Source organism: Aspergillus tubingensis (genome assembly GCF_013340325.1).
Source record: "Aspergillus tubingensis WU-2223L DNA, scaffold_7, whole genome shotgun sequence".
NCBI lineage: Eukaryota > Fungi > Ascomycota > Eurotiomycetes > Eurotiales > Aspergillaceae > Aspergillus > Aspergillus tubingensis.
This window is the reverse complement of record NW_023336281.1, coordinates 3,949,481-3,973,074: the sequence shown is the minus strand read 5'-3', so window position 1 is coordinate 3,973,074 and position 23,594 is coordinate 3,949,481. Positions and strand designations below refer to the sequence as shown.

Below are 23,594 nucleotides of genomic sequence, written 5' to 3'. Positions count from 1 at the left end.
AAACAACGGCCCCGACTGGTGATACTGCGGCTCCTGCTGGGAGTCAGTCCCCAGACATCGCAGGTTGAATAGATTAGGAACAAGCTTTTCACCAGTGGAGCCGGCCGAGGAAAGAAGGCTGTGTCCTTATTTATAGTTACTGTTTGTGCTTAATTCATAACTTTTTCCTAAAATTGGACCAATCTCTTTGACCCATCACGCCTCGTATGCTCTCGGGTTGAAGTCTGGAATAATACCACTTTGGATTGTGCTTTCGGCTAGACGGCTAGCAAGCCTTGGAACTATCCAAACTTGGCTACAGCTAAGCCTCTCTAGTGTGTTGACGGTGCGATACACGTGGGTCAAATTGAGTACCTCTTACACTTGGATGCATCAATAAGCCTCAGCTGAGGCGGCCACTTGCCTCCTGAGCGCCACTAGTCAACCCTGAACTCGACGACTCACAGTGGAATTTTCCGAGAAGCTCTTATAGCCTCAAAGTTCTTGGGTGCATACCAATTAGAAATCCAATCGTATGGTCCAACCAGTGGCAATGGGGTGACTTTTCCGCGCATTCCAAACCCACCGCAATGTAGGTATGCTACGATCCGTAGGTATGTAAATGTTTCAGCAACACAGATAAGACACCTAACCCGAAGCCTGCCATGCATTACAGATAAGATTGAATGCGTCGAAGTCTACCTATGAAGAGTGAGAATTTGCTGCGATTCTCCCATCTCTGCTTCTTACCGCCCACTCATCATGCGAAGGCCATCACGCTTTCAACTGTGCATTTGTTTATTATTTCTCATCATATTAATACTCTTGGCGAGCCATATTTATGATCTATGCGACCAGTATCGTGCACAAGAGTACATAGTTGATTGGTTCAGTCTTGAGCGGACCAGCCAAGTGACAATATCTCCTCCAGGTCAGACTGGCGACAAGGTAATCGTAGCTGCGAAGCTACAGGATGAGCAGACAGAATGGATTGAGCAAGAACTACCCGAGTAGGCAGTTTGACATTTCCCAACAGTTACAAATTGTTCACTAATCTTATGAAGCTGGCAGCGAGCTATCTACATCGTCAACCCATCACCAGAAGTTGCAGCTGATGCTCGACAACTTACAACACCCCTTAACAAGGGCCATGAATCCATGGCTTACCTAACATACCTTATAGATCACTATGATAGACTCCCTTCCACCATTGCATTTATTCATTCGCATCGCTCAGGCTTTCTTCGGGCCTGGCATGTCGATGCACCTTTGCATGATAATGTATGGTCTATGAGAGCCCTACAGCTGGACTTTGTCCAGCAGAATGGCTATATCAATCTGCGATGTAACCAGAACCCAGGGTGCAAGGCAATATACCATCATGTAACACATGATATCTTCACGGAAATATTTCAAGACACCAGCACACCCCCACTAAACGGGACTGATCTTGCACTTGGAAGTGACAAACGCGCCATTCAAATACCTGAGACGGTTGCGGCAGCGTGCTGTGCGCAGTTTGCAGTATCTCGGAAGCAGGTTCTTCAGCGACCACGCGAAGACTATATCAAGATACGGCAGTGGATTATCGACACGCCGTTGGATGATGCTCACAGTGGGAGGGTTATGGAGTATCTTTGGCATATCATCTTTGGCAAAGAACCTGTCTAGTAAGTTCGATGTCTGCTGACAGTAGAGTAATACTGACCCCGGCTTAGTTGCCCAGATGAAGAAGTCTGTTATTGCCAGGTGTATGGGCTATGTTGAACGACTACGTGCTAAGCATTCTGTGTAACAAGCATCTTGTGAATATTTTTTACTGCTCTCTTGCTGTTTACATTCTTCTCATTAGCGTTCGTTGTATTCCTGGATAAAAATAGTCAACAATTAAGGCCTATTTACTTGGTGCAAAGCACCAAGCAGAGAATCAAAATATAAACAACTGGACAGGCCCTAAACCACGGCCCCAAACACCGATGGCAATCATCCTGACACCCCACGCGACCAGGATAGTTGATCTTCCCTCTATTAGCCCAATACCCTCCTACTTCCTACTCTGTACATACATACCTCCCGTCAATTACCTTCCTCATCCCTCCCTGCTATCTTATCCATGTACAGCTGCCTAGCATCACCACCACTACCTGCAAGCCACGACCCTTTACTTCCCAAAGGGTTCGGAAGTTCGGACGCCCGACTAATTACCACCCCAAAATACCCTAGCCACCCACCTCTTTCTCCTCACTACGCATGGCTTCCTCTGGAATTTGACCGAATGAATCAGATACCTCGGAAATCCCTCATTACTCCCTTCAAAAAAAGTACCCTGTATACTAGTACGGAACCTGAACTATCCCACGTGCCCCATCCAGACACTCTCATTGCACAGAAAACGGCGGTTTGAATAGAATTTCTCTGGGTCCGGACCCACGGCACAAATTGAGTTATCTACTCGGCAAGATCTGCGGGTGGGTCTTACTACGCCCGTCCCTGAGTTGAGGTGCTCTCGAGACAGATTGCCGTGTTGGTCAGTATTCGCTCTCTCACTTTGGTTTTCTTAGAAAAATGGCATGATGTTTTGGTAGATTTATGCTTGTGTTCTTCTGGTAGTGGTGGTTGACTCCAACTCTGATTCTGGCTCCGCGGCATTGTCCACTGTATTGACAAGGGGAATGTACATACAAGAACAATATTCTAGATGCAGAATACATAGTTAAACCACAGAAAACCCTCTAGCTACTAGCTAAGCACCTCCCATAATTCCCCGCGAGGCACGCATAGCACCGAGCTCTAGATCCTGATACCCATGTCTACTACCTTCCATATTCCTACTCCCACTTCCAGTACATACTCCGTCTCCAAAACCCGCCCCAAATGCCCCAATCCTCTGTCTAGGCCCCCAAGCCCATCCACCATACCCCTGTCCCGCAGGAGCATGATACCACATAAACCCCAAGATAGCAAACACAATCCCAATCAAACTACCTCCCAAGATATCCCACCCAGCGTGCATGTAGTCCATATACCGCGACGCACAGATATAGAGCGCACCACCAACAGGAACCGCAATGAGTACAAGGAGATACAACGGCGGAGCAGCCACCACCGACGCCCTGCTGAATGACGACTCCGTCTTCTTATCGCCACCTCCAGCACTAAAAGACATGGAGCGAACAGGAACAGCCACAGCGAACTTAGCGCCCAACCACAGCGAAAGATACAGCAAACCCGCCCAAGCGAAAGAAGAATGCCCAGACGGAAAAGCAGCGAACCCAGCTTTAATGACACTCGCATCGGGGTTCTTGCAAATAGCCGATGTCACCATAACCGGTGACTCTGTACGCTGAAGACCCAGTCCACCGACAGCGTAGGTAGTGAGGTTGGCTAGATCGGGCTGGCAGCGGGCTAGAAGGTCCGGTCGTGGTTTACCCACCACGTCTTTCAGACCGGAGGTGAGGAAGAATGCACCCGCGAGACTCAGGGCTAGGCCTAGCCAGCCGGCGTGCCATTCCCAGAGACGACGGGGCCAGGGGAGGGGGGTGAGGAGGCAGATTGCTGCGATGAGGACGGCGGGGACGACACAGCAGACGATTCCGACGGTTGTGATGGAGACGGTGTCGGATTTGAGGGGGTAGGAGATGTTTGCGTCGTCGAGGGAGAAGACGTGCTCGGAGCCGGTGATTTTGTAGAGGATGCCACCTGTGATTACGAGGATACTGGTGTTGAGTGAGACGTTTTAGTATTGTGATTTTTAGGATGAAGGGAATGTAGGAGGGTTATCGAACATGATGAATGCCCAATCCAGCACGTATGAGGCTATCACACTCTTTGAAGTTCGTCTGGGCTGAGTGGATAGCATGTCGAAGTCTGCATCGGCTTGTGGTCTTGATGCCATGGTGGTGACTTTGGAAGTGTATGGAGATGCGGTAGAAAGTGATTCCCAGTGATTCTATTACGGCTGTGTCTGCCGTGGGAACCTTCACTTATAACAGTGGGTCATGCCCGGCCGCAGATGTCAAAGAAGCCTATCCATTGTCAGTCCCTTAAATTAGCACGGGATTGTTGGACCCGTTTTTACGATCCAAAGTCTGGATGCCCTGACGGATGCCATAAATAGCCGAGTGGTACAGCCTGGTCCCGACCAGAAGAGGCATGATTATCGTTTCAACTGTGCAAGCATTGAGCTAAGCATTGTCAAAGTATACATCTTAAAGCTTCTGCCTAACGTGGCTGAGGCTATGTAACACAACATTATAGGAGAGTTTGTAGAAATAAGCTCCGGGAGCGAATCTTAGCGGAACTTTCTGTTACACGCACTCTATTGTTCGAAGACCATGGCTATGAAACTTAGGCAAAAGCAGGAGTGGGATAGTGAAGGAGATGCATCTTGTTGTAACCAAATAGTAGTCATTACCCATGGAAATTTGGAGATGTTTATCTCAGCCAGCTCCATAGTCTCCAGCACAACCCTCGCAGCCTCCTCCGGTCTGTCTTACATGGCAGAATGCTTGCTCACAATCATACACAATCTCTAGCTTCGACTCCTGGACCCCCTCATCTGCAATTTATAACGCCCCTCGTCCCTCGGTCCAATCTCCTTACAGTGATGTCCTTCCACATCCAACCAGCATCAACAACAGCACAAAAACCCTAAAGCCACCACCATCTTCAACCTGCCGATATCATGCACGATGATAAGCACAACAGTTCCAAAAGAAAATAGTCAGAAAATCTACGCTGAGAACGAGAGCGTCGATGAATGTATCTCGAAGTCATTCGGAATACCCGTAGGGGAGAAGGTCGTAGAGGCTTGCTAGTAGTCTGCCTGCGGCTGCGAGGCGCGAGATGGGGTTGCGCTAATAACCTAAAAGGTGACCAAAAAGAGAACCCAAGGTATGTATGTACGCACTCGATTCATATTTATTCGAACCGGACTAAACTGCTAACAAAAGAATTGGCATAATATTAAGCCAATAATATCCACAGGTATAAACAAAACAGGCTGATATCTCACTCCCAAGAGAGGAAAAGCAACTCCCAAACACCTCTGCCAAGGCCTGGATCATAAAGGCCACCCAGAACAGAAAATCAAAAGGTATCATAGGTTAAGAATCACGAACGCGCGCTTGCCGTTTGGCCGTCCCAATATGCGTGTTATGTACCTTGGTCGCAAACTTGAGACTGGTCAACGTCTCCGCTAGATGTGCCTGCAGCGGGCTGACCATGACAAACATGAGGGTCTTGGAGTTACCTCCCAATGAAAATTGGAGGAGATACGTAAGCTGCATACAAGTCAGTTACTTCGCTGCTGAATGATTGAGTCAAATATACGAACCTTGCTGTTCCTGTAGGGAATGTGTCCGCCCTCTTTGCCCTGTCCAAGGGCAGCGATAACATCTCCCAAACAGCTCAAGCTGCGGTTAATGTTTTGCGTCTCTTTCAAGCGTTCACCAGTCGCACCACTGTGGCTCAGACGTTCACTACCGGCCAAGTCAACCAAGTTGAGTGTTCCTTCGCTGCGTTCACCAGTAATGTCATTCTCACCGATCAACTTGAGAATGAAGACCGAGTGAGAGCGGGAGGATCGCTCGTTGGCCTTGGTAGCGGCAACAGAGCGGTTGGAGGCGGCCCGCTTTAGGATTGTCTCGACCATCTCAGGAGACTCCAACCGGACAGTAGTGACATCCGTGATGATCGTCTTCCCTCTCTGCATGTCGTGGCGGATATCCAGCTTCTTCTTGTCCAGTTCTTCGGGGTTACCAAGGAGGTCGTTCAAATTCTCGTTGTAAACCTCAACGAAGTTACCCTCCATAGTGTACCGCCAGCCCTTCTCTTCCAGGCCAGTAGCTGTCTCATAGATCTGGTGCACTGCACGAGGAATCATACCATCGAGCGAAGACATCGTGTACGTCTTTCCACTACCAGTCTGACCATAACAGAAAATGCACACGTTGTATCCGTCCAGGGCACTTTGGACAAGTTGGCTGATCTCATCGAAAACCTCGGCATTCTGCGTTGACGGCCCGAAAACACGATCGAATGAAAAGTTGCTGTTCTTTCTTGTGATTGTACCGAGGCTGCTCTTCTCTTCTGGGCCCAGTACGGCAATCTCCTTGCTGTCCTCTGTCTCGTCGGGATACTGAATCTGAGCCGAGCCAGTGGGAGGATCGGAAGGCAGCGATGGACGAACTCGACAAAACACGCGAATATTGCCTTTGAGTTCTTGCACCTGATTGTGAAGTTTCCTTCTCAGGGTCTCTTCCTTCCGCAGCTTGTCTTTCGTAGCGTTGGTCTCGGCCAGCGCATCCATCATCTGCTGGTTCAAGCGCTCAAAGGCCTGGGATTGCTCCTCTCGTCCAGATTCGAGAAATTCAATTCTTGCCTTGAGTGCGCGGACAGACGACTCCATTGTCACGCTATTGCTACTGGCTGTGTCCAGGTTCTGGCGAAGATCCCGGTTGCTCTTGCGCTCACGTTCAAGTTCCGCCCGCAGAGCTTGCATGTCATTATGAAGCGTCGCGATTTCTCGCTCTTTCCTCTCAAGCTCCATATTTGTCTTTTGCGTGTCAATGGCTGTCTGTGAGGTCATCTGACTGATTTCCCGAAGCCGAGCAGCTCTTTCGTCTTCCATTTCATGATCGAATCGTCGCTTTAGTTCACGGATCTCCTCTTGATGTTGCGAGGCCAATGATTCCAACTCCCTTTTAGCATCGAACCGCGCGGACTCCAGTTCTCTGCGCTGACGAGAGCCAATTTCGTCGATTTCCATCTCATGCTCTCTCTGCGCATCCTTCAGGGCATCCTCCGATGCTCCTAGTCGGACCTTGAGTGATTCCATCTCAACGCGAAGGGTCAGATTCATGTCGGTGATCTCCTTTCGAGAAGCCTCCAGCTCGCTGACTGTAAAATCCTCAGCTCAATGATGTCCAGCGTGCTTGTCGACAGGTTTCTTACCTCTAGATTTATACAGCTCGAGGGCTTCCTTCATGCCGGTACTCTCCTGTCCAGCTTGGCTCATCTTGGTCACAAAAGTGTTCATGAGATCCTCCATTGTCTTTTCGCGGCTTTCTTGATCCCACTCAGCACCTGTAGAAGAGTTAAATGTCTCAATCGTTGAATCTTTGGTAAGAAATTGCGGCAAAGGGGGTGGTTTTTTCCTAGCAGAGTGCTTTTTAGGAGACAGATTCTTATTCGGCGCAGCCTTGACTGGGGTAGTCGCGGCCGTGTTCGTCGAAGATAATGATCCAGCTGGCGCACCATGTGAAGGCAAAGGGGCAAAATTCGGTTTGTCAATGGGGGAGGGCTTCAGGTCCAACTCTTCCAGGGAAGTGCACAATAAAGTCTCAGGACTGGTATTGGGCCACTTCCGCAAAGCACGATTGCTTGACGTATCGCATGGGGCGCAAAAATATGCAGCAGAACGAACAAAGCACGGGGTGGGCCTACCCTTTCGTTTACCAAGTACAGTAGCGGCGGAGTCCTCCTCATCATGCGTATCCAAAGATGTCGCGGGGCGAGGGATGCCGTGGCCGTTCGGTCGTCGGGAGCTGGCGACAGAGTGTGAGCGAGACATGCTGGTGTGTGGTCGAGCAGGGGGAACCCCGGAGATGGTTCCTTTCGATCGCGCGGATGTGGTGGCTGATCTGGTCAAGGTGGATGATGAGTGCGAATTAGCGCGAGTGTGGACTCTAGTGGTGCTGTTGACGCGCGACGATGCTGCTCCGGCTCCGGCTCTGCCAACCTCGGGTGCTTGCGTAGTACTTCTGGGACGAGATGGTTCTGTGACTGTCAGCTTCTGTTCGCTGCTCCGCTTCCACAGCTCCTGACACATACGCGACAGGCTCGTAGTCTTGCTGGTTACGGCGCCCGCAATGGTACCGGGTTGCAAAAGACCGGAGCGGGCATTTGTCGAGGCCGGATTCATCTCTCTTAGACCAGTGGGGATTCGTGAACGGGCGGACGATCTGGACTGCATCTGCCACTTTGTATCAGCAGTCATCACTTGTCAAGTGCGATTGAAGGAATTCACCATATGGTCGTTCTCCATAGCTTCCACAGGCGGGCCAACTCGACCCCTGACAACTCGAGAATTTTTGCGTCAAAGGGAAGTACAATGGAAAGAAAAGCGCGTGTTATTGAATCAAAAAGGCAAAGACAATCAAATCCAAATCAGGCTGCTACCTGTTAGGGGCAGGACTGCATCGCAAGTCGGGACGTCAGCGGGTCGTTCGGTGCAGGTCGAGGCAGCGCAGGTGAGTTAGTTTATCACGACGGTTCGATTGCCGGCCTGCTTTGGTGGGCGTTTCTGGAGTGACGGCGGGCGGTAAACAAACTTGGCTGACTCAGCCGGGCCCGGCGGGGTGCGCCATTGCCCCATTGGGCTAGAGGTAATGTCGGTCATGAATACAACAATACCGTTCTTGATTTACTTGGTTTGTGACGAACTTGCGCTGATTGTTTATGAGTAGAGTATCGCTGGAGTAGACCGAGTTGTTTTTTTCAATTGTGACATTGCGCTTGCAGCATCTCCATTATCACTTCTGGCACTTCTATATTTTGCCAGTGTCCCTTATCTTCCACTCCTCCTGCTGAGCCACACTTGTTCATCTCTGGCCCGCACGCGGGTGTGTCCACTTCCCACTTCCACTTCTCTCTCCCTGACTGGCTCCGTAACGGCGGCTGCTTTCAGACCGACAAGCTTTCCCCGTTCCCCCCATTCAAGGTCATTGAGACCCTTTTATCTCTCCCAATTGCCTCCATTTCTTTCATTGTTATTTGTTTTTGTGCCATTTCTTTCCCCCTGTGACCCTCTCAACTACCAGCATCATGTCTGGTCGATTCGTGCGTTCCTCGAAATACCGTGAGCTCCCTCTTCCCCTCCCCACAGGCTGCCCGCAATCTGACAGGTAGTAGGACACGTCTTCGGACGGCCGACGAGAAAGGTGCGCTACAAGCCCCTTGGACCCTTCACAGACTCGACATAATCTCACAGTCGTCGCAGGAGCAATGCTATGATAACCTTCGCGTTTCCAAGAACGCCTGGGATACCAACCTCGTCAAGGTTCGTCCGTTGTTGCCGCCGCCCCTAATCCACCACCTACCAGGTCCGTCTGACGCTACAACTAGGCCAACCCCAAATACCTCTCCGTGAACTGGGAAGCCGGTGGTGGAGGTGCATTTGCTGTCATTCCTCTGGAGGAGCGCGGGAAGCTGCCCGAGAGGATACCTCTTTTCCGGGGTCACACTGCCGTGGTCCTCGATACCGACTGGTGAGCAGTGGCTGTTGTGAACACCCTATCGTAGCACACGACCAACAGAACTAGGAACCCTTTCAACGATGACCTGATTGCATCTGGATCTGATGACGGCAAGGTATGATCCCTCATGAAATCCCCACGCCACCGCAGCTGCTTTGTTCATTGGTACTGATTGGTCGCATGATAGGTCTTCCTTTGGCGTGTGCCGGAGAACTTCACCCTGCGCCCTGATCTTGACCCCGATGAGATCCAAGATGTGGCACCTGTTGGCAAGCTTTCCGGTCACCCGAAGTGAGTGAAACTGTTATATTACTCGAAACCTTGTGCTTTGCGAACACAGCCTAACGCCCCCTCAGAAAGATAGGTCACGTTCTTTTCAACCCCGCCGCTGAAAACATCCTGGCAACGGCCTCCGGCGATTACACGGTCAAGATCTGGGATATCGAAGCGGGCGCCCCCAAGCTGACCCTGAACCTGGGCGACATTGTGCAATCACAGTCGTGGAGCGCCAACGGCTCCCTTCTGGTTACGACCTCGCGAGACAAGAAGCTGCGCATCTGGGATGTGCGTCAGGAACGCCCCGCGCATGAGACACAAGGACACTCTGGTGCCAAGAACAGTCGCTCAGTCTGGCTTGGTGAGCACGACAGGATCGCAACCACCGGTTTCTCGAAGATGAGTGACCGCCAATTGGCTCTGTGGGATATCCGCGCTCCCCGGGAGCCCATCAACGGATTCAAGACCCTTGACTCGATCTCCGGTGTATGCATGCCTTTCTGGGACGAGGGCACTCAGTGTCTGTACCTTGCTGGAAGAGGGTAAGTCTAGAGAGATAACCAGGTATTGGCCGTGGCTGACAATGTCTAGTGACGGTAACATCCGCTACTTCGAACTCGAGAACGACAAGTTCGAATACCTTGCCGAATACAAGTCCGCCGATCCCCAGCGTGGTATCGCTTTCATGCCCAAGCGTGGAGTCAACACTCACGACAACGAAGTCGCTCGTGCCTTCAAGACCGTTAACGATGGCTACATTGAACCTATTTCTTTCATCGTGCCCCGCCGTGCGGAGACTTTCCAGGACGATATCTACCCCCCTACAACTGGTCTGAAGCCTGCTATGGGCCCCTCTGAGTGGCTTGCAGGCAAGGAGGCCATCCCACCTAAGATTTCTATGGCCAACCTTTACGAGGGTGAGGGTCTGAAGGAGGTCACCGGAGTGCAGGACGCCCCCACTTCCACCATGGGCGCCTCTGAACCCGAGGCGGCACCGGCTCCCAAGGCCGCCGAGCCCAGTCCCGTGAAGAAGGCACCCGAACCCGCTCCCGAGCCGACCCCGGTGGCCAAGCCCGCCCCGTCCATGAAGGAGCAGGGTGCCTCAATGGCCGCCATGGTCTCCAAGTTTGCGGACGATGAGGAGGCTGAGACCGTGGAGGAGGATTCGAGCTTTGAGGAGGTGCAGAAGCCCGTGGAGCGCCCTGCACGCTCTCCCGAAGCCTCATCTCCTTCCATCAAGGCCAGCCCATGGCACCAGAAGGAAGAGGAGGTCAAGACCCAGGCAGCAAGCCCTGCTAAGGTACGCAATCCCTATCCCCTAGCAAAATCCTTCCCCAACTAACAACCTTGCAGTCTTCCCCCGTCATCACCCCCGTTGCCGCGCCCGCCGATATCTCCACTGGCGCTGCCGTCGCAGCAGACGCCGTCCAGCGCGAGATCGGAGCGATCAAGGACCTGATCGCCGAGCAGACCAAGACGATCGCCTCCCAAGCGCAGCAGATGCAGAGCCTGACTGCAGAGATCGAGTCCCTCAAGGCTAAGCTGGGCTAAGCCTTTTGATATTAGTTTCCAGAACTTTGGATCCTTTAATGTACTGTATTGAATTTCCTTAGTCGTTTGTGTTGTGCTGTCTACCATTATTATCCTTTACAACACACCCTAACACCCTATTATCGCTCCAAAAGCCCTGTCCCTCTTTCTGCCCTTCTATGTCCATAGCCCGTCATCGTTGTGTGTTATTATATTCTTGATGACCTGCAGCATGATCGCAATGTCAATGTCAATACGAATACCAGTGTCTCTCTGTCTCTTTCTTTCCTACGATGATTATGTTGTTGTCGATTCAGCGGTGGCAAGATTACTCGAGATTGAGGCGAAATTGGATAGAATGGAGGTTTTCTAAAGGCAGGTTGGTTAGTGTGGGTAGTTACTAGTAGTTAGTTGTAGACAAGAAATATACCACCACGGTCTGTCCGCTTCATGAGTATTCTGTTACAGCCCACTACTACTACTATACTAGTATTACTAACTCATAGAGAAGAAACAGATCAGGTTAAAGTTTTAATTATCTCACATTCTCCATCCAGGCCTTCATTTCAGCAACAAACTAGTAGGAGTAGTAAATAATAATAGTATGTGAATCTTATCTACAACGCCATCCATATGAAATAGCTGCAGCTGGGGGCGCCTGCAAGCACCATCTCTCTCAAATATACTAGATAGTAATATGAAATCAATCCACCGGTAACGACCACGAATGCACGCCATGCAATTTCTGGGACCTTTTTTTCTTTCTGTTCCCTCTTGGTTGAGAATTTGTGACATGAGAATGTAAGAAGTGTTGGATGATGAGCGCTTGGATTAAAATGGAGTATGATTTTGCTTGGTGTTAGATTAGGAGGATATCCCGCAAGGATCTCTCTTTTCTATGCTTCTTTGGGTGATAGACGTAGGGAGGATATGAGTACTTGTATTGAAGTACCTTGGGAGTGAGCGGGTCAGTGGTGGTATGGGGGGGTGGGATATAGAGGTGTTGTGTTGTGCATGTGTGAGTAGTAGTAGGAAGGTGGACTGATCGGTCGTGGAAAATATAGGAGAAGTAGGAGAGCGATTACTTCCATCGACCTGCTTCACGCTCCTTCTCGACGCGCGCAGCTCGAGCGTCATCATTTTCTTCGTCCTCGTACTTGTAACTAAAACGACGCCCACCTGCCATGGCGCGGCTTTCTCGCTTGCGAGAAGACTTTCCAGCATCACGGTCTGCATGCATGGCCTCACGACGTTGCTGTTCCTTCAGCATGCGCTCGCGGTTCCTGGCCTCTCGTTCCAGAGTATGGGGGTCTTTCTCTGGCTCTGTTGCTGCAGCTGCAGCTGAAGGTTTGTCCTCATCACGGTCCCGCCTGGCGCGGCGGGACTGGCGGGAGGAGTATTCGCTGTTGACGGGAGATTCAGAACGGTCGCGGCGAGAGCGTTTACGGTCTCTGTCACGCTCTCTGTCGCGTTCTCGATGGCGGTCCCGATCACGATCACGATCGCGGTCACGCTCTCTCTCCCTATCTCTGTCGCGGTCGCGATCTCTTTCACGCTCTCGATAACGATCGCGATCGCGATCTCGATCCCGACGGCGGGAGTCTCTATCTCGGTCTCGATCTCGATCTCTATCGCGGTCCTCGTCGCGACGGCTTGAGCGGTCCTTACCAGACCGGTAACTGCGGTCTACCGCATCACTGAGCTTGTTTCTAGAATCCTTTTCTTCGACCTTAGAAGAGAGATGATCGGGTCCGGCGGCGTCGCCGTTGCGACTCGGGCTGCGGCTCCAGCTACGGTGACGATGCGAACGATGCGACCGGCGACCGCTGCGTCTATCCCGCTCTCTGTCACGACGGTGAGTGGACCTTCTGGATTCTAGAGACGGGGAGCGGATACGAGGACCATCTTCTGTAGTGGATGGCTCTTCGTACTTGTCCTCCCGACGAGGCCTCCTTGGCCGATCTCGTCTACGCTCGGATTCTTCAGTACCACGGTTGACACTCGGAGAACGTTCACGATACCGGCGGCGACTATCGGCACGAGATGGAGGAGATCGGGACCTGGATCTTGATGCCGATCTAGCTCTCGACTTCGATCTTGGCACGGACTGTGGGCGCTGGTCCTCTTGTCCGGGGGTTGGGGTTACACTGAGAAGGAAACATCAATATTGGTCGAGCTTGCAATGGGTTGCATGTGGAGCATTATTCTTACCTTTGTGAGGCTTCGGGCCTCATGGGAGTCGCTGAGGAACGTCCATGAAAATTCCGCTGCCGGAGAATGCTGGTGTTGGGAAGACCTTCTCGCATGGCTCGGGGAGCTGCCGGTGCACCTTCAACACCCTGTCCGCGAGGCTCGGGATACATGTTAGAGCCTGTCATAAACGGAGGACCGTTAAAGCCACCAGGACGTGCGCCTGGGAAGGGACCGCGCATATAGCCACCTCTGCCAAAGCCAGGTCCCATAGGGCCAGACATGCCCATAGGGCCACCCGACATGCCTTGTGCGGCGTGGACTTGGTCTAGACTATCAATTGTCGGTATCCCACGCAGCTGATTCTCCTCCTGGCCTGGAAGCTCTTGTGTAGAGTCTCTATTGATGTTGGGATCAGATTCCCCGTTCTCACCCATGCTTTCGGCAGCAGCGGCAGCATCTCCCGCCGAAGCATCTTGAGCAGAAGTCACATCGCCACTTAGGGCATTCTCGCCGGCACCTTCCTTATTGGCTTCAGTACTGACCTCCCCGGACATGTCCCCAGATACGCCATCCTGACCATCACTAAGGGGATTATGGTTTGGGAAGTCTGGATAGTTAGCATTAGCAGGATGATTGGGTTGCATATGCCCTCCAAAACCACCGCGACCACCGGCAAATCCTCCGCGGCCACGGCCACGGAACGCGCCTCTGCCATGACCGGCATAAGAGCCATTTGGATAATCTTGGCTAGGAAACTGCTGCGGCTGCATTTGAGCATGAACTCCGTTGGGTTGAGACATATTATAACCGCCAAATCCAGAGGGGCCCCCAAACTGCGGACCCATACCATTTGCGAAAGCATTTGGATTGAATTTATCTTGGCCTCCATTCCACATATTGTTCTGTGAGCCGTCCCATCCCCCATACATCCCCTGACCCGCGTCGAAACTCATTCCCATGTTCATGCCATTCATGTTCATCCCGTAGCCTCCAAACATACCCTGATTCGCGGCCATCGGGTCCATCGCCATGCCAGGCATTCCTAGCGCGCACGTCAGTTCATCAATCCAATGTCGCCTCGGGGCAGGAGATGACGAGCGGAAACTCACCCATAGCGTTAGGGAAGTTGAACATTCCATTGTTCATAAATTGGGCCATAGGGTTGAAACCACCGTTGTTGTTCCAAGCCATATTAGGGAACATCCCGGCACCCATGCCGAAGCCCATGCCATTTGGGAGCATGCTCCCCGCCGGACCTTGGGACGCTTCGTCATCGTTGACTTGGTCGGTCTTGGCTTCATCGGCTTCGTTGCCTTCACCAGATCCGTCGTGTTCCGCATCCCCAGCGTCGTTCTGCGTGTCAGCAGGGACACTTGTAGACTGGCCATCCTGCGCGAGTGGAAGATTAGCCTAGATGTAGGCGATTGATGTTGGGTGACATACTTGGGCCTGCGCCTCTGTAGGTGCTTCGTCGCCCACACCTGGTGTGTTCTGCACATTTAGGTCTCCGGCATCCGCGGGGTTGGCTGTTTCTACCGGCGGAGCATCGACAGATTCACTAGGTGCAGGGATTTCTTCAGAGGCTGGAACTTCGGCGGCGCTCGGCACCGCAGGTGTCTCCAGTTGAGCAGGAGTGCCGTCCGCGGTTGTTGCACCATTGGTGGTTGCGGGCGTCGCAGGGGTTGCTGACTGTCGCTCCTTCTCACGCTTCTTCTCTTCTGTACGCAGAAAGGCCTTCAATGTGGTGCGGAGCGCTTTGTTCGGCTTGCATAGATCGGGCGAGATGGGAGTATGCGCGCATACGGGGCAAGTCTCCGGGAGAGAAGCCTGGCCTGTAGGAACATTGGTTAGAATGGAATGGAAGTATAACACGGAGTCGTCAACGGAATCGTACAATGTTCGCAGATCGCTTGGTCGCAGCAGGGTAAGCGGAAGGCGTTCACGGCAAGCTTATTGCACATGGCGCATCGCAGCTTGAACGGGATCTCATCTTGGGTGAGAGAGCTGTATTGGAAACGCGAATTAGTTCTCGGGTCAAAGACATGTATGACCGAAGAGCGCAAGGCTGGAATATGACCTACCTGGCGATGTCCATCAAGCCCGAAGGCTGATCTGCGACAGCCATCGGGGATGACGAGGCTAGACCGGAGGGAAAGGTAAGTCCAGAAGAAAGGTGTCAAATGTGCAGAAAAGGGAATAGTAGGCAGCCACACTGGCAAAGACAAAGAACGCGATCTAATTCGCCATCAATAGGAGGTGGCAGCCATTCCTGCTGGCGTCGCTCGGAAATGCAAAGCCCGTGAATCGACAATCGGGGTGAATGTCGCGATGGACAATCTGTGCCTGTTTGACCAAATTTGGAGGCCGGAGGCGGGCCGGAGCGGAACAACCGCCTGTCCGAGGCTTTCCGGCGCATCGCCCCGCCCTTCTGCTCCTCTTCTCCAGCGCCTGCGTTCGGTTGTTTCCTGGCTGGAAGGTGACATCGATCATCTGGTTTTGCTGCTTGGTTGTCCGTTCCGTTACGCTGAAGTTGTTGGTGGATACTCCTGGCGCTTAAGGAGGATTGGGGATGTGGATGAGATCCTCTCTACGGAACAACTTGGCTAACTATACCAACTACGGAAGTCCAGCCTCATCATCGTCCAGAACGTGCGGTTTCAAATGAGACTTTGTCATTTGCAGACCACTAAATAACTAACTAAGGTTTGGGACCAGTCATAGGGATATTCAAGGCGGCACGGCACACCGCCAACTGCGGCGAACTGGACCCCTGGTTGTCATCCATCATCCATCCCTGCTGCGCGCCACGAACTCAAGGCAGACGAGTTACCTTGCGACTACATTGTAGGATAGGATTCCAGATTCCAACCTGGGTTACGGAAGGGCCAGCGCTAGACCGACTCTGGGAAAGAATGCATTCTCTAGCTCTATCTCTAAATTACCTACTAGGTAGCTGTCAGAGAGAGGCAGATCTGCCTCTCATCTCCGACAAGCAAATCAAATGGACGCAAAATACCGCCCAAGGGAAACCAGCGACGCGCTGTCAGATTAGATCAAGTTATTTACTCCCTCACCGAAGAGGTACTGCCATCAGATAGCAATAGCACAGAGAGATCCGACGGCGGCGATACCTTTGGTGGGTCTCTGCGCGCCAAATCGTCCTTCTCCCCCGATCTCTGGAGCTCTGTTTATCATCATCACGCGTCTTGGTGGGGGATATCAACCAGGGATAGATAATCTGATGAAAGGGGAAAGGAACAAAGACATGGAACAGGAACACAAGATAGGTGATGACATGACTATCAGAGACATAGTCACTAGCTCCCGCATTAGAGAGCTACTATCTACAGGGTCAGGGGGACACCAACACCCCGACTGAGCAACAAATGATACATGGGAGAGGCAGTAGTATACGATCTGTGGCTTTGCATCATTGACGCAGACTCGACGGGTGGAATCACGCGCGGCAAAAGCCAAAAGCAGAGGGGGGCCAATCAGGGAACGAACCATTTAACCAGTGCCTCCGGGCGGGGTGGCGACGAGAGGAGTGGTTCGTTCGCAGCTGAGTTGACACCCCGAAACATGAGTAGTGAGACTCATCCACGGCCTCACGATGAGGCAGCAGCGCGTCACCGGAGTGATGGACATGAGAGTCGGGATGAAATGGCGGAAGATGCCATATTCTAGGATCAGTCAGTTAGAAGGGCTGGGGTTTCATGACGGATGATGCCGAATAACAAGAAACGAGGAGAAGGAAGATGGCGTAGTCATCATAATGATGGAGGATGGTTAATTAAAGAGAAGGATTTGGGGGGGGATGTTGTAGAGGAAGGAAGGATGAGTGACTGGAAGGTACCACCCGTCAGGTTAGAGTCAAGCAGTTTCCGTCCGACCCAGAAAAAGTAAAATGGGAAGAAAAAAGAAAAATCGGAGAGGGAGCCTGAGGAACAGTATTTTTAGCGCGAGCAGTGGAACAGGCAGGCCAGGGTTAAAAGGGCCGCTGCTGCTGCTCCCCCGGAAGAAAGGGCGCCGGTCCTTTTCGTCTCCTCTCTGGATGCTGGGGCCACCCACGCCACGCCTTCCGTACACGCACTTTCTGCTCTCGACCAAAAAATTTATTCAAAAATTACACCAATTCGTTCTTAAAAAAGCTCGGACCACACGCGCCGCGCGATCGGCACAAACAAGAAAAACATCCCCAAACAAATCGGTTTCACGACCACGAGTATCTTCTTCATCGCGGAAAGTGTTTTTGTGGGATTGAAAATCGTCTACATTTTCGATCCCGGGCAGAAATTCCTCCAGATCCTGTATTCCAGTGGTGTGTTATGCCGGCCACGGTATCAGCCTGGTAGATTTAAATCCCTCCATTCCCCAATCTGTTGTTGTCACTCCAACTTTGGCGGCCAAGGTACGAAAAAGACGTTCTCCATATTTATTCCATACTAGGCCGTTTTCCTGTTAGGCGCGCACGCGCATCGCCCATAACGCCTGGATCTCTGCTTTAAGAAAAAGAAAAAGAAAAAGAAAAAATATTATAAATTGAAAAAAAGAAAAAAAAGAAAAAAACAAGAAAAAAAAAATCCCCACAGCAATGACAGACCAAGACCAATCCTATCGTCCACGATCCCCTGATTTTTCCACCTTCCAGTCAGTTCCCCTCTCACCTACCTTCAACAACCACAACCTCAACCACAACACGCACTATCAACTTCCTCACCACTCCCCCGTTTACCAATTCGGGAATCCTTTCGTCCATCGCGCTTCCTACGACGCCTCACCGTTCTTCACCCCGCAATATCAACCACCACCTCTACCACAACAACCATCGCTTCCTCACCACCCGGTCCCGCAGACCAGGGTTCCCCAGCAATCCTCCTCATACTTCCCTCCCGATCCGGACATGGCTCGTCGCTCGTCGCGTATCGCCCAAGCGGCCGAGGTCGCGCCTCACCCGCCCGTCTCCAAGTACGTCGACCCTGTCGAAGAAGAAGAGGAATTTGTACCTTCACCTCCACCTCAACCGCAACCGGAACCACAAGAGGAGCCCGTCGCTGTAATTGAAGAGGAAGAGCCTCCGAAACCCGCTCCTGTGCCCGTCAATGTGGAGGTGAAGACCAAATTTCCCGTCGCGCGCATAAAGCGCATTATGCAAGCCGATGAAGATGTCGGTAAAGTCGCTCAAGTCACTCCCATCGCAGTGTGTAAGTTGCCGCCCTCATCTCCGAAGCAATCATTGCCGCATGTTCGAAGAAGATCACCGCTAATCAAAATCAAAATATAGCCAAAGCACTCGAACTCTTCATGATCTCCCTCGTCACAAAAGCCGCCCGCGAAGCCAAAGACCGCAACTCGAAACGCGTCACAGCCTCGCATCTCAAACAAGCCGTTGTGAAAGACGAAGTGCTCGACTTCCTCGCTGATATCATCGCCAAGGTTCCTGATCAACCGGCCAGTCGCAAACACGACGACGATAACAGTGATCAAAATGAACAACAACCGAAACGAAAGCGCGGTGGACGTCGTCCGAAAGAAGAAAGTGATTAATTAATGCCCACTACGATTCTTGTTCTCAATTCGCGCGTCTTATTTGAAACGAACTGGCTAGAATGTCAGCTGGCATGCATTATGTGGTTTGAGGGACTTTCTATTTACTTGCGCGATGGGCAGCCATTCGATTCGATTCGATATCGATATTGATGGTTCAACTTTTTTTTTCTTTTTTATTATTATCCTTTAGACTGGGTGGATAAGAGCGGGCGCATACTTGACTTGACTTACTATCATACTCTTGCTACTACTTCTGCTACCACCGTTTCTCTCTCTATCTATATATGGCGTTTGTGGTAACGGGGGCATGATCAGGTTGGTTGGATGGTTGGTTGGGCTTGCATCGCGTGATGTGAATACTACTATTTGCTTATTTTCTTGATTCTTTACCTTCTACCATCCCATTGGGTATCTGATTTCTCTAATTTCTTGCTTGTTTTCTTACTCGCTTGCTTCTTATTACTACGCGAGGGAGTGACAAGCAGTCTGTACTGTATGTGTATGTATCGATAATGACTAAAAGGGAGTCTCAGGAAGGCAAGGGAGGGAAGCAACTTACCTTGCTTGCGTCGCATGGATTCAGCTGCGCGTGTACCTATACTATCTACTGAGTTATACTCCGCCGAGTGTATGATCTGCGCGTAACGAGACGCGTAAATACGAGTGATGAAGTAAACACCAAATGATCCGGCTCAGTTGAAGTGTAGCAATATTAAATAATTTTTCCTAGACATATGTCCATCCATATATCATCAATACAGAACAAATTCCAGGCATAACTGAGTGACATCCCTTCTTACTAGTACTGGCACATATTAAGTATACAAGCCAATTGAAGTCACATGACACTCCATGCATTAGGATCGTTCTATTTATCTCGGTCAGTCACGTGTCTGCATAAACGATCAAGTCCAATCTGACTCTGTCATATCTCTATAAGGAAGGACTCGAGTAGGAGGTAGATAGTAGTAGTCTGATTGTGTGGTTATTGTGATAGGCTGGCCACTGGCAAATCGGTGATAACAACTGTAGCTAATGACGTAGTAGATAGTTGTGTCAGTATATATTTCAGTTCCATCTTCATACTATATTTACACTACTGATCGTAGCTAGGATTCACAATCCTAATAGTACTTACTATTAGGGGCCAAATTAGTGTTTATATAATTGTAAATATGTTATTATATATCATTAATGTACAGTGTATAGTAGTTATGATTAATCACTGATTGTATATTATTGCTCAGAACTGTCTAACACTATACAGCCACTGTACCGCAACGGGTGTTACTAATTACTGCTCTGACAAGAGAACTCCACAGGGTGGTAAAAAGACTTTTACGGTTGACTTCTAATTGGCAAGAATGTTCATTACCTGTCATCATGAATGTCGACTAGTAGTACAGTAAGCGAGGTATTAGACTGCCTAACAGGCACTTAGGCAGCCACTAGTTAGCTACTACGTACCCTGTGATAACTACATCAGTCTGTGTTATGTTCAGACACGATGTATCACTAACCAGAAATAGAACAAGATATAATAATGTGTATATATTCCATCCATACAATCAGCCAGTCACCCATAATCGCAGGTCCCGCCCACGACTTTACTAAACATCCCTATCAATACAAACAGTAATTGACTATGCCTCAACCGTGGCAGTATCTACAGGACCGTCTATTCCAGGGTATCCCGCTTCTCCAAACAATGTTCCCCGCGCCTGCACAACAGCCGACGTTTCTAACAAGAACTCATAGAGAATGACTACGTTGGTCAGGACATGCCCCAGAGTCGCAGTGCGGGGTTCTTCATCGACGACTGCAGTGTCGCCCGCATCGTCGTTTGCTTCATCAGTTGCTTCCTCCGCAGTGGTATCGTTGTTGGCATCGTGAGGCGCATCTTCCACTGGGAATGGCTGTTCCAGTCGCTGGCGGAGTTCTTCAGCGGCGGATCTGCGCGCCGTAGAGACATCGCGGGGCGGTCGGAAGGGGAGGTCGCGGGTGGGAGAGCCGATGGCGTCGCGGCTGGGAGAGGAGGTGGCGGTGCTGGAGAACTCGAGGGGTCGACTTGACCGGCCGCGAGGGGACCCATAGTCCGAGTCGAGGTTGGATGTTGGGTGTCGGGAGGAGGAGCGGGTAGGAGGTGCGGAGTTGCGCTGAGAACGCCCAGACGCTTTGGCGGGCTCGTCGTCCTGGTGCAGGAGATCGCGACGCGCGGCGACGAGGATGTCAAAGTCCGGCATGTCCTTGCGCCATTTCTGGATCTTCTGCACAAGCTTCTGAAGTACCGAAGTGAGGGCTGGAGTGTCGGTGTGGGACCAGGAGGGCTCTTCGTAGGCTCGCTGGATCTGTTCAATAAGGGTCGTCGAAGGGGTTTCGTCTGAAGTTCTGTTCGTTGATGTGCTGTAGATGTACTTGGAAGGGTCCACGAGAAGCCAGCCGTCAAGAGCAATCAAGTGCGAAGATGCGATACTCCCGAGGACTTCGGTCAATGCCAGGTTCACGATAACACTGTTCGTGAAGAAGTTCTCCAGGCAATTGAGCAGCTCGCGCACAATGGGGTCGTCGTGTCGTAGCTCAAGTGGCAGGCTCTCTTCTGGGTAATCCTCGGCCGGGGGAATGCACAGCCGGGCCTCGAGAATTGCCATCCCGTCCTTAAGGTAGTTGTCATAAGACTCATTCAAGGTAGGGTCATCAACGGTAGATGTAGCCATGTTCATAAGCTGTTCCAGCTCGACGTTCAAGGCCCCGACAGTCCGTTGTTTGGCATGCTGGCCAGGAACGGTGCGTATTAATGATCGTGCAAAGGTATGGTGCCGTTGCAGGACGGTGCTCATTACCCGCAATGTCGCCAGAACAGTCTGCCTATTTGTCGACTGAAGTCCAAGGAGGGCAAGATCTCTCAGGTTGAAAAGCGACGGCGAGGGCCGCGCAGCTTCTTCGGAGAAAGCGGCCAAGACATCTAGCGACTTGCGTCGGCTGGCAGACATACCTATGTTCTTTCCGACTGCCGCAGGCTCCGAGTCAGAGGGAGACGCAAGCAGGAAATGAAGAATCCGGTGGACCAAGTCCTCCTGGTGTACAGACTCAAGAATGCGATACAGGTAGGTAAGCACAGCAGCCGTTGAACCCCCTTGCACATCGGAAGACTCAAGTAAAGACGGGTACCTGCATGCGTTATAGTGAGCAAGCGGCATTCCAGCAACCATATAACCGAACTTACAAGAGTTGTTCCAGGAAGAGAATTTGGAAATGATCCAACAAAGTCCCGTTGACCTCCGCCGACTTGCAATGATCAATAGTATCCTGCCAGAACAACAGATACGACATGAACGAATCCATCGACATGCCCAGCACTGGCGGAAGAGCAGTGTCTTGCTGCGCGTGATCCGACAGCGCAATGATATGAGGGATATTCTCGTCCGTATTCTCCGGGAAGGTCAAGCTTTTGCAACAGATATCAGCCACTGGTCCTCATCATCACCACGAAGAACCATGATAGAACTCACCTGCCCAATTGACTATACAGCGCACCCAATCCAGTAGCCATAAGCGTAGCAAGATCACTCTCAATCAGCCACCTCTCAAGGTTCTTCGACCTGGAAGCTGTCTCGATCAAATAAAGCAACCCCGTACGAGCAAAATCACCTGCCCTACCAGCATGATGCACATACTCTACGAGTAGGTAGAACAACGGAAAATCATCCTTCCTCATTGCACCCGCAAATTCAGCCCCAGTGTTATTACCATTGCCCTGTTCGCGTTCCTGTTCATCAGACCGCGGGGCGAACCACGCAGGAAGAATATTCGGCTGTAGACGAATATTGTTAGCCACGCCGAACAGTAGCTCGACGAGTCGTCCCTCAACATCCTCCGAGTGTTTATCCGCACGTCGCACTAAATCCACCAGTGCGCGGGCAAAGAGCCGATTATCAACAATACCATCGACCTCCGAATCGATGAGGGTGTTGAAGAACACGGTCGCGGATCGGAGCATGCCATCGTCGTAGGAAGACAAGGCGAGCTTAGTGACTGTGACGAAGATCTGTGAAGACGAGGCATATGCGAGGCATGGATGCGGAGCTGGGCCGCGGGATTCGTCGCTCAGCACGGAGATGAGGCGATCAATGCAATTACGCGCGTGAACGGTTGCGGATTGCTCGCCGGTGGAGGAGTTATTGGAGCGCCATATTTGCTAGGTTTGATGAGCGGGAAAGATCACGAGGGGATAACTAGGAGGAGGAGGAGGAGGAGGAGGAGGAGGAAGAAGGGCCGACGCACCTGAAGGGTATTGCATGTCCGCTTGAAGGACGCCAATCGCTCCGTGGGAGTGGACGCCCGGAAGCCTTTAGTAGACAGCGAGCGGGAGCCCCCGATGAGACGAGACCACTGGAGGCATTAGCTGAGGGACGGCGGTAAGGGAAAGGACGGGGGGAGTCGTACAAAGTCCATTGTTCTGTAGGAACAGCATATTACTCCGGAACTGGAGCCGACCCAAGTGGAGTAGAGAGTCCGCGGGGAGGTCGAAGCTGAAGATTAATCTCAAGGCCGGCGATGCAATTGCTCGCCCGCGCAAAAAGGGGTTAGTGCCGCCTGCCAAATCAGGCCTAGTTGTGATGCCTTATCAGTTTTCCCCTTTTGGGTTAGATTCCTGGGACACTACTTACTTAGGTACCTCCATAACATTTCCTATTCTAGAAGCAACTATAACTACTACAACAATCATGAACCACTATCACAACTCATCTAATCATGAGCACCAACCACATGTACATCCAACATTCAACCGGTATATAAATCCTTGATAGA

General features: G+C 51.3%; 7 protein-coding genes across 7 annotated transcripts; 3 read left to right on the top strand and 4 right to left on the bottom strand.

Moving 5' to 3' along the window:
• Positions 1 to 820: 820 nt before the first annotated feature.
• AtWU_06251 (DUF3431 domain-containing protein) lies at positions 821 to 1,746 on the top strand (the record flags this gene model as incomplete). Its single annotated transcript, XM_035501361.1, has 4 exons — positions 821 to 851; positions 911 to 989; positions 1,044 to 1,649; positions 1,698 to 1,746. The coding sequence occupies 4 exons, from the start codon at positions 821 to 823 to the stop codon at positions 1,744 to 1,746; spliced, it is 765 nt and encodes a 254-aa protein (XP_035357254.1).
• A 976-nt stretch (positions 1,747 to 2,722) lies between these two features.
• On the bottom strand, positions 2,723 to 3,874 carry AtWU_06250 (phosphatase PAP2 family protein; the record flags this gene model as incomplete). Its single annotated transcript, XM_035501360.1, has 2 exons — positions 2,723 to 3,695; positions 3,765 to 3,874. 2 exons carry the CDS (start codon positions 3,872 to 3,874, stop codon positions 2,723 to 2,725), a joined length of 1,083 nt encoding a protein of 360 aa, XP_035357253.1.
• Positions 3,875 to 5,084: 1,210 nt separating this feature from the next.
• AtWU_06249 (putative kinesin family protein (KlpA)) lies at positions 5,085 to 8,026 on the bottom strand (the record flags this gene model as incomplete). Its single annotated transcript, XM_035501359.1, has 6 exons — positions 5,085 to 5,261; positions 5,315 to 6,879; positions 6,934 to 7,065; positions 7,426 to 7,758; positions 7,813 to 7,954; positions 8,009 to 8,026. 6 exons carry the CDS (start codon positions 8,024 to 8,026, stop codon positions 5,085 to 5,087), a joined length of 2,367 nt encoding a protein of 788 aa, XP_035357252.1.
• Positions 8,027 to 8,805: 779 nt separating this feature from the next.
• On the top strand, positions 8,806 to 11,063 carry AtWU_06248 (coronin; the record flags this gene model as incomplete). Its single annotated transcript, XM_035501358.1, has 9 exons — positions 8,806 to 8,839; positions 8,893 to 8,921; positions 8,981 to 9,040; positions 9,106 to 9,248; positions 9,303 to 9,351; positions 9,424 to 9,527; positions 9,593 to 10,054; positions 10,104 to 10,812; positions 10,866 to 11,063. The coding sequence occupies 9 exons, from the start codon at positions 8,806 to 8,808 to the stop codon at positions 11,061 to 11,063; spliced, it is 1,788 nt and encodes a 595-aa protein (XP_035357251.1).
• Positions 11,064 to 12,123: 1,060 nt separating this feature from the next.
• AtWU_06247 (uncharacterized protein) lies at positions 12,124 to 15,360 on the bottom strand (the record flags this gene model as incomplete). Its single annotated transcript, XM_035501357.1, has 6 exons — positions 12,124 to 13,189; positions 13,254 to 14,277; positions 14,345 to 14,624; positions 14,679 to 15,067; positions 15,130 to 15,239; positions 15,317 to 15,360. The coding sequence occupies 6 exons, from the start codon at positions 15,358 to 15,360 to the stop codon at positions 12,124 to 12,126; spliced, it is 2,913 nt and encodes a 970-aa protein (XP_035357250.1).
• A 2,469-nt stretch (positions 15,361 to 17,829) lies between these two features.
• On the top strand, positions 17,830 to 18,782 carry nctA (negative cofactor 2 transcription regulator complex subunit BUR6; the record flags this gene model as incomplete). Its single annotated transcript, XM_035501356.1, has 2 exons — positions 17,830 to 18,439; positions 18,520 to 18,782. The coding sequence occupies 2 exons, from the start codon at positions 17,830 to 17,832 to the stop codon at positions 18,780 to 18,782; spliced, it is 873 nt and encodes a 290-aa protein (XP_035357249.1).
• Positions 18,783 to 20,428: 1,646 nt separating this feature from the next.
• AtWU_06245 (uncharacterized protein) lies at positions 20,429 to 23,237 on the bottom strand (the record flags this gene model as incomplete). Its single annotated transcript, XM_035501355.1, has 5 exons — positions 20,429 to 21,953; positions 22,009 to 22,230; positions 22,295 to 22,980; positions 23,067 to 23,174; positions 23,229 to 23,237. 5 exons carry the CDS (start codon positions 23,235 to 23,237, stop codon positions 20,429 to 20,431), a joined length of 2,550 nt encoding a protein of 849 aa, XP_035357248.1.
• Positions 23,238 to 23,594: the final 357 nt, after the last annotated feature.